The sequence below is a fragment of the Nesoenas mayeri genome (genome assembly GCF_963082525.1).
Source record: "Nesoenas mayeri genome assembly, chromosome: 8".
NCBI classification, from domain to species: Eukaryota; Metazoa; Chordata; class Aves; order Columbiformes; family Columbidae; genus Nesoenas; species Nesoenas mayeri.
Genome location: NC_137554.1, coordinates 25,381,572 through 25,394,380, shown reverse-complemented (window position 1 = coordinate 25,394,380; position 12,809 = coordinate 25,381,572). Strand labels below are relative to the sequence as shown.

At 40.3% G+C, this 12,809-nt stretch overlaps 1 protein-coding gene across 1 annotated transcript in view; it reads right to left on the bottom strand.

Moving 5' to 3' along the window:
- The window catches only part of CACHD1 (cache domain containing 1), a gene marked incomplete at its 3' end in the record, with an annotated part of 99,461 nt that overhangs the window by 35,278 nt on the left and 51,374 nt on the right, over nucleotides 1–12,809 (bottom strand). Inside the window, exon 4 of the mRNA XM_080348577.1 lies at nucleotides 7,988–8,094. Within this exon, the coding sequence (XP_080204703.1) occupies nucleotides 7,988–8,094 (107 nt within the window). The remainder of the gene's footprint in view (nucleotides 1–7,987; nucleotides 8,095–12,809) is intronic.

Here is a 12,809-nt window from a genome sequence, read left to right as displayed (position 1 = left end):
TATGTTCACTGACTATCAAACTGGGCAGCCCTGGTAGAGGGCAGCTCTGATTTACAGCGCTTTACCTTGTGCTGAGCATCTACTTTTGGCATTTCCCCTAGGACTAACGCTGAAAATCGGCCAGTTTCATCTCCCCAATCTCCGCCACTATCTGATACACCAATATTTGGGTTGGAAATCACTGCAAGGCACATTTCAAACCTCAGCCAGACATTCTATGACAAAATACCCACATAGAGAATCGTTTAAGTTCAACATCCTCAACAGTTTAGCACTTTCTCAAGTTTCCCAAACTGGCTGCAGCCGCGATGGTCTCTCCACACTCAGCTCAGCACAACCACCCTGTAAAAACCACTGTCTTGGCGTTTTTTCCCCCCACTTTTTGCCACATTTTTTTTATATTTCCACAGTGCCTAGAAGCCCCAGTGGAAGTCCTGGTTGCACTGTGCTGGACTCCAGACAAAGATGCAGCTTTGCACAATTGTGGCTTCGAAGAATTTGGTGCCTCAGTAGACTAAGGAAAAGAACAAGACACGAAATGGTTGACAATGGTTTTCCCAGTGCATTAATGACCAGAACTACACTCTGCTCACACCACTCACTTTCTCATCCTTCTCCAAAAAACCACAAATCCAACCCCAAAGATGCCAAACCTTGTTTCTCTCTCTCCCCTGTGCACAGATAAAACCAACCTGGTGATGCTCTTGGGAATGGGAATCTTTTTTTCTCAGGAATTTTTGCACTTTCAAAGAAACCACCCATAATCTTGCAACACAAAGTTAAATAAATATCTGAATATTCTTTGTTCCACTCAAGTTCCCCTTAAATTTCTCTCAAGTCCTTGTTTTGGTTTTAAACCTGATATGATACTAGTTTAGCAGTGTCGTTTCTGATCTGTATGAAGAGCAGGTTTCTTGGGTCACGGACACTGCTTTCTGTGTAGCAAGGACACCAAACCATGTGAAATTTTAATATTGCCAAATTTAGGCACCACAGAAAAGTTAGGTTAAAAAAAGTTGTAATTAAAACCAAAATAAACATAGGCCACACAGAGTTCCTAGCTTTTCTAGCCAGGACTAGCAGAAATTCCTCTCCTCGCCCTCCTCCAAAGCAGCCATCCTCTTTTCCTCTCCAGAATCTTGCCTGGGAAAACCCAGTTTGATTTCCGAATTCATGGAGGGTTTGGCAGAGATGGGGCAGCTCCCACGTGGGAGCACCTTGCATGGCCACGGCTGTGGGAATCCAGGACAGTATTTGCAGCTTAATAAAGGTTTATCAAAGAAAAGCTTGGAAAAAATTCCTTTAAAAGCATCCAAACCTCTGAAGAAAAAAAAAAATCATAATTATGTAAAAAAAAGTTTTTTAAACAAGACTGTCTTTCAGCAGCGTATGAAAATCACCGGCCATTTGTCCGTAATACAAAAAACTTAGAAAACGCTAATACAATTACACTTTAACATAAATAAGGCCATTGCAAACCATGCACATCAGAATTACAGCTTCATTGGAACAGGACTGCGCTGCCTCACAGGGAGAGAGAAGAGAATACAAAGCATTTAAATCCTTTTTTTTTTATGTCTAGACACCGGGATTTCATAGTTCTGGGGGTGAAGCACAGCAACTGTTTTGCTCTGTATAAAGAGGCTCTATTTCTCATATTTAAGTTTTTGTTGTGGGTTACAGAACTTGAAAAAAAACAAACGTGATTTCAAATCAGACAAGTGAGCACTCAGGTAAAGCCCAGATGAAATAACTTGTCCAGTTCAATTTCACCAACAGCATTAAAAAAGCTCATAATTAAAAGTATTTCCTTTTTAGTCATGGCTATATTAAACTTCTCATTCTCACAAGGTCGTGATATGTATTTATTTTCCATGTTTAAAAGTTTGTTTTCCCCACAAAACCATTGGTTTCGTACCTCAGTCTCACTCCTCACAGCCTTGGTGCCTCTCTCTCCTCTTCCTCCTTTGCACAAAGCTCTGCTCATGTTTTCCTTCAGCTAATATGTTACCTCAACAACACCCTCCCTAAACACTACCAATTTTATCCTAACTTTTTAGGGGTTTTTTTAAACTTTTTTCTTTTTCCTATGACCACAGCAGATAAGCCATGGCTGAAAAATACATACTTTTTTTCTTTAAGTGCAATTTTGTTTTCCATCCACTAAAGCTGTGAGAACACCCTGCAGATATTTCTTCGATTCTTGGTCCCAGCTCATCTTTAGCCAAACCTCACTTACCCCAAACTTCCCACGTCCCTAGTCGCTCGCCTGTACTTTATTCTCACCTCCTTCTTCCAGCAGAGCAGCCTCTGGACAGGTTACACAATCGGAACACGCCAACAAAAACATACCATAAGGCAAGTTGTCTGTCTAGCTTATAGCTAAAGGCCAAACTCATCAAAATTACACCCTTGGCAGCAGAAATGTGTGCAGGGCATCGCACTGGTGCTCACTTTCTAGGCATCCATATGCTTGGCCAAGATCTGTGGTTCCTATTTTAACTCAAAAGCAATTTACTTCTCATTTTCTGGTCAGGTTCAAATCATTTTTGTAAGTGTAAGACGGTCCCCATCTCCCTGTTCTAACATAAATTACAAAGTTCTTTCTACTACTGAGTACATGTAAAGATTTTGCTTTTCTAAAATGAGCATCGCCACTAAATACAGACCCAGCCTCGGTATCATGGTGCTTGGAGGAAGCCAAGAATCCAAGTCTTACAAAAGCCAAAATTTTAGTGGAATCCCTTAATTCCAGACATAGACTGGGGACATAAACGGCCACCTGGGAGCTGGCATTGCCTTGTCACCCCGAAAACTCCGTCCCCTCCACTTCCGGTGACCCCAAATTCTGCTGCAGACAGAAAAAGTTGGAAAGTGGTAACATGAGAGTGTGTGAAATGATCGTTCTCTCTAATTATAAGTATCTCACAAGGCAAAAAGGACTTTTAGAAAGAATGCCCTATGTGATAGAGTTTATAAAACTTCAAAGGGAATGCGATATGATAACACTTAGCACTTCTAGATACCACTTTACATCTTCAAAGCACAGTCAAATCATTAACTAATTAATCTTCAAAGAACAGCACAAACAGTCAGTGGGAAAAAAAGAGGAACTACTGAACATAATTGCTCATTATAAAAGCACTTCTTACAGTCATCTTTAGCATTACATTTATTGAGCCGCAGACCTCATGGTTCTCACCCTGTCAAAAAAACCCAAGTTGAATTTTCTGTGCAACACGCACACTGCAGTTCTTCTCTCACAAGTACCCCGTTAAAAATAATCATCATGAAGATACCTCGGTGTCCCTCAGAAAAAACAGCCAAAAGTGAGCATGTTTATTTTACAAATAAAGCCATTCTCTCACCCACCAGACCTACAAATCTGATCCAGGATTTTCTGAGTCCAACTGCATTCTGGCTCACGTGTTTTCTCCAGAAATAAAAAGCTCTGTGGCCCGAACCCCATTAAAATTCTACTGATGGCACGAGCCAGGCCGGAGCCCAGCTGGCTCCTTGGGAGCTCCTTTGACTCTGAAGGGCAAAGAACTAAAAAACCCTTTCATTTTAGGGAATGAACCCAGCTTCCTTGATTAAAAGGATTTGAAGGGGACCTATTAACCCATCTCCCAACTACTTTAACTTAGCCGAACTAGCAGTTTAAAGCACAGCAATGTAAGGAACATGGCCAAGGCACTCCACATTTTAAACAATCAACACCTCACATCAGGCAGAGACAAAATTTACTGAGCAACTTGGTACCATCTCTGTACATTTTGCTGGTGATGAGCTTTCTGCTCAAGCTGCCTGACTTGAAACAGATATTTCGGCACTTTGAAAGATGAAAAGAAGAAAGATTTAGAGGTTCCTTGTTTATTAAAAAAGAAAAAAAGAAAGGAATCTTGATAATATAATGCACTGGCTCTGGGTAAGATTTTGTTGTCTAATAAATAAAGGGCTGTTCATACAGGCGAGGACAGATCTCTTAATCTAACTAACTGAAGTCTGTGATTCTGTCTGAAGAATAAAGCCTTATCTATTTTGTTGTAATGGCTAAAAGTAATCCAAAAGGAAAACTGAAGCAAAACCTTTTCAAGACATTAAAAAAAAAGTCGCCTGGTATCAATGAAAAAAAAGCCAACCAAAAAACAGCAAACCATTTTTTTTAAGGGCTGAGAAAAGAGTAGTACATCTATTTCTTCTTCCTTCCCCAAGATTACTGTTTATTTTCTCTTTATATTATAAAAATCCATAAAACACTGGAAAAAATAAACAGCATCATTTATTTTTGAAAGTTTCAGGAGCAAATTCCATCCCCGTCCAACACCTACAACTAACCACTCCAACCCCACTTTCTTACACTGCACGGGCCAAGATTAACATTTAAAGAATTGAGATGGAGGCTGAATGTAGTCTAGTTTAAATTTAGGCTTTGCTGAGAGCTTTTTATAGGCTGCATTATTTAAACTGCAAAATTTATGCGGGAAAATAGAGACACTCACAGGAATTTTGTTTTGCATTAAGAATGAATTGATCAGGCCCTTTTTGAAGACAACGTGGTTGATGGACAGGCCAGGCTGGTTTTGGAACCGTGGCTGAACCAAAGAAGAAGCTTCTGCGCTGGAGGAGCAGAGGGATTTCAAACCCCTTCCCAGGGAGACTGATGCTCTCCAGGTCCTTCCATCATGTTGCATCCAGTGGGAAATGTGGTGCGATGTGATTTTTGGGAAGCCGTGGCTTCCCATCCTGCCTTTGAGTCTAAATGAGTAAGGCAGGAGAGGAAAAACCCCATCAAAACACCCAGATGTACCAACAACTCTCAGGTTTTTAGGGCAGAAAAATAATTCAGGCTGAGGTAAGAGTCTGAATCTAAAATGCAACAGATCTTCCTCACGAGCTTTATGTGAGGACACTTACAAAAGAAGTAAGAAAAACATGAGATTAGATACGCTTTTTTCTTGTTTGATCTTTATCCTCTTGGAAAGGTGGTTTTAATTTAGAGTGATGAATATACACACATAGATTTATTCAAAACCAGCTCTTTCGCAAAGTGCCCTGTCCTATGTGTATCTCCTAAGGTGAGCAGTTTCACAGAACTGGGTCACTGCAGAAATAAGACAAAAAAAAAAGTTTTGAGAGACAGATGACAAGGAAGTTTTTTTAAAAAAGCTATTTGTAACCCTACAGCCATTTGGAGAGCTGTAAACTGCAGGGGCACTGCCGGCACTCTGTCCTGACCAAAACTGCCGTTCTGTTTACATCCCCAGCCCATCTCATGCCAGCTATTGTCTTAAACCACAAATTCCTTTGGGCAGAGGCCGCCTTTTTGGCACAACCGGTCATGCCCACGACTACATAAGCAAGTGCTCCAGATACCACCAACACAATACCCTCCATCCGCAAAACAAACACCAACCTCCTGCCCCTGAGCCTTCCCACAGCCAGTTTATTCCAAAATCCAAATATTTCCACAGCAATAGATGGATGCTGCTTTGGACGTGGGCAATGCCCGGCTCCCCGTCAGCATTATTTTGGCCTCAGCCCCTCCTGAAGCCACAGCTGTGTCCTGTCCTGGGGCCAGGCTGGTGGAGCTCATGCAGTTCAGATGTTCTCAGCTGAGGACCAGAGAAGGAGAGGTGGGAACTGTCAACTCATAGACTTTCAAACACCTTCACATAAGGAGCTCAGGATAGAATCCTAGAATCACAGCATCTTTTCAGTTAGAAGAGACCCTCAGGGTCACCAAGTACAGCCCTTATATAACTCTAGCACTAACTCATGGCCCTTAGAACCTTGTCGAAATGCCTTTTAAACCCCTCCAGGGATGGTGACTCCACCACTGCCCTGGGCAGCTTGTTCCAATGCCCGACAGTCCTTTCTGGGAAGAATTTTTTCCTAATATCCAATCTAAACCTCCCCTGGTGCAACTTGAGGCCATTTCCTCTTGTCCTATCACTTGGACTAAGGCTGCTCCTTGCAGCTCCCCTACAGAAAACCCAAATTCTCATTTCATGAGGTGTGTGCTGACTATCAGCTTTTGTTTCTTAAATAAACCAGTTTCCATCTCATTTTTCTGCATCAATCCAGTCCTTCCACTCTATTATTTCTCTCTCCCAGGCATTTTCTCCCTAATAACAAACCTCCCCCCAAGGCTGTGTTTCTGAGAGCTGCAGACAGAAAGCTGGAGGAGCGTCTGCTGTCAATAAATGCTGAAGCAGCTCCCTGCTCTCACAGTCACTCCAATTCCCTCTTCTCCTTCGCTGCCCTTTCCTGCCAGTGCCCGTGTTTGAAGATGCTCCTTTCATTAGGCAGCTTTCAAGCCAGAGGGAAGAGGAGACGCTCAAGTCTCACTGGCGAGCCAGGGCAGAAAGAGGCTCGAACACGCACTCGCTTTGTATCTGTGAGAATTTAAACCAGAAATTTAAAAAATGTTTAAGGGAAACTACAGCTTATAAGTTTTCCACTACTTAAGAAGAAGGAATATTTCTTTAATACTGTTTTTTACATCCATCGTCTGCAGTAGAATGGTTTTTTTACTCAATAAAAAACATTAAGTCATTCATTCAATGCTTTGCTTTTATAACAGTGCATGACAACTTGCTTTCAAAAATTATTTTGATTAATCAACAACTGTGTGTGATTTTAAACACGAATTGAATACAAATAAGTTGTTTGCTTGTTTTGTTTGTTTGTTTGTTTTAATAAAGAGAGAGCTTATGAGTAAAACAAAACCCAGAAAAATCAGAATAAGTGAACAAAGACTATCTTGAGGATGGAAAACAACACAAATTACAATGATGAGATGCACGTCAGGAAATCAGCTGGTCTGGGCAGCACCTGCGTTTAAGATGTGGTACCAGAAATGCGATGGAAAGGAACCTACGGGGACCGTTCCTTTTGCTTTTTACTTTGTATTTTTAGATTTCATTAAGACAGCAATTAAGCAGACACAGTGCAAAGCTGTAAGAAGGGACACAGTAGAAAGGCTAGACAAAAATTTGAGGTTTTTTCATCTTATTTGTCACAAGATCTGCAAATGCTCGGTGCGTGGTGAAGGTGGAATATGGGGTCTGCCCCCTATTCAGTCAACTATTTTATTCCAAAAGACATGAGAATTAAAATAAAACCCCACACTCTCTCAAGTCTGCACCATTTGTCAAAATACAAACACACAAAAAACCAAACACCAAACCAAAACCACACAACAAAATCCAAAATCTATGCTAAATGAAATTCACAGCCAAAATCTACACGGTTCTCTAATATAGAGCACTAAGGCATCAAAAAAAGTTGAAAAGATGGAACAGTTGGACAAAACTAGGACTAAAAACCCTGAAATCCATGTATTAATTCAAGTTGACCAGGATGCAAAAAGAGAAAATCTTGCTGCACTGGAGGATCAAAAGCTGAATTTTTGAGGGATAAGTCCTGTGTATTTTGGTTCTGAGCGTATTTCCAGCTCCTTAAGTGTGTCAAGCAAATGCACTGACTGTCAAGATGGAAATGCCCTGACGAGGCAAAGAAAGGAAATATTTTAGGATGTCCTTATACTTTGTAGTTTCTGCCTATCGCTGCAAACACAGCCTCACATTAGCTGAACTCGGCTAGGAAGATCAGAGAAACTTCTTTGCGCGGCCCCTTCAGCGCTGCCACGACTGACGGCAAAGCAGACAGCACAAGCAAGGGAAGTGTCTTGGGAGAAAAAAAAAGAAATATAAAGTGCATAAACCACAACAAAATTATCCATGGTAGGCTGAAATAAAGTCTTCATGACATTTTTGTAAAGTACTTAGACTGAGGGCATTACTTTAGGTATCATCTTTCAATCATGAAATCTCAAATTAAGAACAGTGTGACAGTTTCAAGGAGAAATAAAAGCGTGTTGCTATGGCAATCAATGGTAATTCTCTATGCCAAGGAAATGTTAAAGTCTGATGGAAAAAAAACCCCTACAATAGAGGAAAAAAACCAAAACCGTACTACTTACCAGAATTTAAGTCGCGTCCAGGATTGAAGGCTCTGCTATTGACAGTGGTAGACAGTCTATCGCAGCTAATAGTCCTAGAAACGTTGGTGTTAAAATTTCCATCAAATCTGAAATGACAACAACAGAATTAGCAATCTAACATCGTCTATTAAATCTGCACAGCATTTGGAAATGCATCTTTTTGAAGGTTCAATGGAAAATAATTATTTTGGAAACTCATTATACATATTTTAAGGGTCTGGACAACATTGTGACACCCAAAAACTAGGGGGGATAAGCTTTATGTCTATGGAAAAAGATCTAACAGAGCAATTGTAAACTGTTTTCTATACCAAAACTTGAGGATTAACATTCCAAACAGCGGAAGGAACTTGACAGTCTGAAGTTATGTTACATTTTGGTTAGGTTAAATAAATCAATTACATTCATAGTTCTAATTAAAAAAAAAAAATTCTAGTGCATAGTTCTAATAACTATATAATGAAACCGATGCGTTAACAAAATTTAAATAAAAGCAGTTTTAAAGGGATACAAATAACTTGAAACACTTCTGAAGCTTTCAAGGACTCAAATGCAGATTTGTATCACATAGGTCAGTTTTTGCTAATGTTTTTGTGACTTTGAACATTTTGATGACATTTGACTTATGGCGTGACTATTCTAGTACTTAAAAAAAACCTCTTTACTTCCTATCAAAGAATTTTTCTATCATCAATCCTATTCCTAAGAAATGACAGAAAACTGCAAGTGAGGTCTGCATAACATCCCGTTCTGGGTGAAAAGCCTTAACCAGCCTTTCTGGCACCAAAACTGATGGGAAACAAGTCTTGGAGAAAAACTGGGCACAGAAGGGGTTTGTTCAACACTGTCAAGGCTAAAACAGCAAATTACACAAATAAGATACATCAAAGGACACCAAGCAACTTAATATTAATGGTGCATCAATCACTGGCTTATATCTGTACATCACTCACCCAGTGCCATTTGAATGCTTTCCATTTACCTCAACGCACATGTATATTATATATTCTTAATTTAGTTTCTTACTGTCCACTGTACTTAATTGCTTAAACTGCTGTTACATTTTTGCATACACATACGTATCCATACACAAATATACGCTATCACACAGCAGAGGCCTGAAATATCGCATGCAACAGTTGTTCTGGTTGAGGATTTTAATTGAGAAATTGCAATCCAGCAAAGTGCAACTACTTCAAATGTGGTGCCCACTAAGAATGGGAAGAGACCAGTTTTCTGGTTGTGTCATTCCAGTGTGTTTGCTGGAAGGGCTGGGGTTTGTAGACACAAACAGACAATAAAACAATGTGCTTCCAAATCATCCTCTTAAAACAACAATTAGCAGAAACAAAACCCACAGACACATGGAACTGGTTACCACAAGGAAATCTCCAGTTCTGACTACAGGAAGCAAGTTTCTTAAGCAAACCAAAACTCTCCTAATCCAATATATTTTCTTTCAGCCCAATTCAAAATAATTTCATTCTACAGGGAGCTGCAGCTACCCTGAGTCAGACAGATGCAGGATTTTGCACAGAATCATTTTGGTTGGAAAAGGTCATGGAGTCCAACCATAACTCGCTGAGAGCCTCCATCTCCATCTGTGACACTGTGATACTGTGATCTCTCAGCTTATGGGATCTTCACAGGTGGGACACAGTGAAAACGAACTAAGAAAAAGCAAAATATTTGTTAGCAGGCTCAGGATCACCACCTCTGCAGGTGACTGGATCCACTTTCAGAAATTTTAGTGTTACAAAACCAGACAAATTCTCCTGGGGGGAGTTTAGGTGTCATTTCCTGAGAACTTACTATTAAACTCCTTAATGATTTTCTGAATCACAAGTAAGTAAAACAGTCTTTTATACAAATGCATAACAAAACCTCAGACACTGACTTCTTTAGCCTTAACATCAGACTAAGTGTTATGATTCCTGCAGAGTCACAAGAAGTCTCATTTTACAGAGCTGGAGCTCAGACTAGAGGCTCCATTTGAAGAAGCTCTAATAAAACTAATTTTTGTAATATGTAAAAAGTGATCATTATTGATTACTAAACATCTTCAATGCCACATCGAAATATCAATGAAAACAATGTCTCCTTAAACTGGCATGCTTTAAAATGAGTTTTATCTATATCCATAAAGAGTATGCACATCTTTAACTGTCTTATTCTTAAAGATGAGACTACTAGGGAACAGAGTCACTGAGGCACCAGCATTTTTTTGATCCCTTCTCAAACCTAGACTTCAGGAAGAAAAAAAAGGAGTCATGTATATGTGGAAATAATTAACTGCCCTGCAAACACTTTAAAGTTACATAGAATAAATGCAGTTTAAACATAGCTTTATCAATTTTGTTCATTGTTTTTAATATAGATCTATAAATACTAGGGGAAAAACACATTTTTATAGTAGATTTGCAAATGTACCTGGATAGTGCAAGTTTTTGCATCCAGGAGTCCCAGAGCAGTCTGTACACAAATCCTTTCTCTTACCTCTTTACAAGTATTTTACATACCTCAGTCTTTTGACACAGTTGGGTGACCGTATGTAAATACATACGTGTAACTCCATTCGCTCTCCTCCATCCCCACCTAACTCAGGTAATTGTGAATGTGGTTGTCACCGAAGAAATATCTTTAATTGTGGCAGGTGCTCAACACATCCAAACCCCTCAGTGATGAGCAAAATGAAAACTACAGTGGGAACAAGAACAGGCAACACAACTCCTTGCTCTACACAAGGTCCTGGGGTTCCTCACTGGATGCAGATGTTGGTGCTTTGGCATTTTATCCAGAACAGCATCATCGTCAGAGCTGGTGGTTTGATTCAAGACTTGGCGTGGGGCCAAGAGCTTTTGATGATCTTCTGCATCATTCACACTCTTTGTGGAAAGGAAGAGAGAGAGAAAAACGGATGGACAGGCAGACAGAACGGCCTCTTCTCCTCTTGCTCAGAGCCCAACCCATCAGGTTGGAAGACAAAGTAGAGATGCTATGGTAGACCCAAAAGCAGCTAAGCAGCTCCACGTGGGCTCAGCCACTCTGCTGGGAGCTGCTGCTTGGAATCATTGGCAACCTGCTCTGAAAACTCCCCAAAGTCGTCTCCACTGAGGAAAAGACTCGACACTTTGCAGGAACGCAGATCTCGGATCAAGGCTGTGGCTTTCCCTATCCCCATTAAAATGTAACTGCCTCAAAAAACTACAGCTCCTACCAACCAAGCAAAAATGTTGATTTTTTTGTTGGCTAAAGAATCTTAAGACTAAGATTGATTGATAAAGGTTGCGTTTCACAAAAAGCATGTTTATCTTTGAGCAAAACCAGATGGAGAAGAGCTAGCGGCTGCGAATTAAGCATCTCCACGCTAAAGAAATATTTCCAAGGAATACTCAAGAACAAACTCTTAGGGAAAGATAACGACTTTTCAGGATGTTAGCTAATTGTCCCAGTGCTCCCATCACAATCTATTAGTGATGGCAACAGGATACCTTGTTAGCAACTGACATTATTCATGTCTCAGAACACAGGCAGTCAATGCTGGGGTTTAATTCAAAATCATATGGAATATTCCTCTCGATTTTATTTTATGCCGAAAGTCATCGCTCACACTTACCCAAAGTGATAAGTGCACCCTGACACGCACTTCTCGCACTGCCCAAACTACTCGCTTTAAATTACCCAGCGGAAAGGTTTTATGTATCTTGATTCAAAATGTTGAGTGCATTGCTACGTCACTTCTTCATACACACAAAGCTGCCAAGCTGAATGTCAGGTCTCTTGGTCATGATAGATATTAACAGGGCGTTTCGGGCAGAAGAACACCAGGCCCAATTCTGGCATGCCTTCGATAAAGGCAAAAATAAAGTTATTATTCTTCCCCACCACGGGTGCTCCTGCAGCCCCAACTGATTGCCACGGGGATCAGCGTTTCTGCCATAAACGCCCCATTCACATCGCTCTTTTTACTGGAGCATGTCAAAGCACTTCAAATGCAAAAATCAACAAAGCACCTCGCCTTTTCTCAGCAAGCAAGTATTATGTTACCCATCAGGCAAATGAAGACATAGGTGCCTAAATCATTTGCAGTAGAGCTGGGAAAGGAAAGGAAAGAAAGAAATTCCTGCAGCCCAGTCAGTCCTCCTCCTTTTGCTACAGCACACAAGTAGCAAAAAGAGAATACAGTTAATGGGAAAGAGATATAAATACAATATGCAGAAGAAGAATTGTTTTAAACCCCATAAATTAAAGACCAGCCCTCAGACAGACCTGTCATCTCCAGACTGGGCTATGTGGGATACCCACTGCAGATCGCTCTTCAGGAGCAGTTTGCCTTAAAACTGACTTTTGACACCTTGCAATGGAGTGTATTTTTAAAGCGTGACTGGTTCCACAATATAAGGACCTCGAGACAAGACCAGCTCCCATCGCAAATGAATATGCTCAAAACCAACAATACCAGAAAATGGGCAAAGGCAGCACTGTGGCAAATTTATATTACAACATTTGTGATCATTCTAATTACAGTGGAAAATTTTCCATGTGCTTCTTTTGGGTGCCTCTAAGTCATTTCAATTCCGAATGCACTATTAAGCTATTTGCCAATATTCAACAATAAAAGCTAAAGCTTCAAAACTGCCATGTGGCATTTACGCTAAATGCTTATATTCTTGGCTGTAATTGCTGGTTTTACTTTTACTATTATGTATTTACACCCTGCACATTTCCCACGCAAGTTTCAAACTGTACAAATCTTCCCATCACTTGCTTTGGAAGAAGTTAAAAAAAACCCTAAAACCAT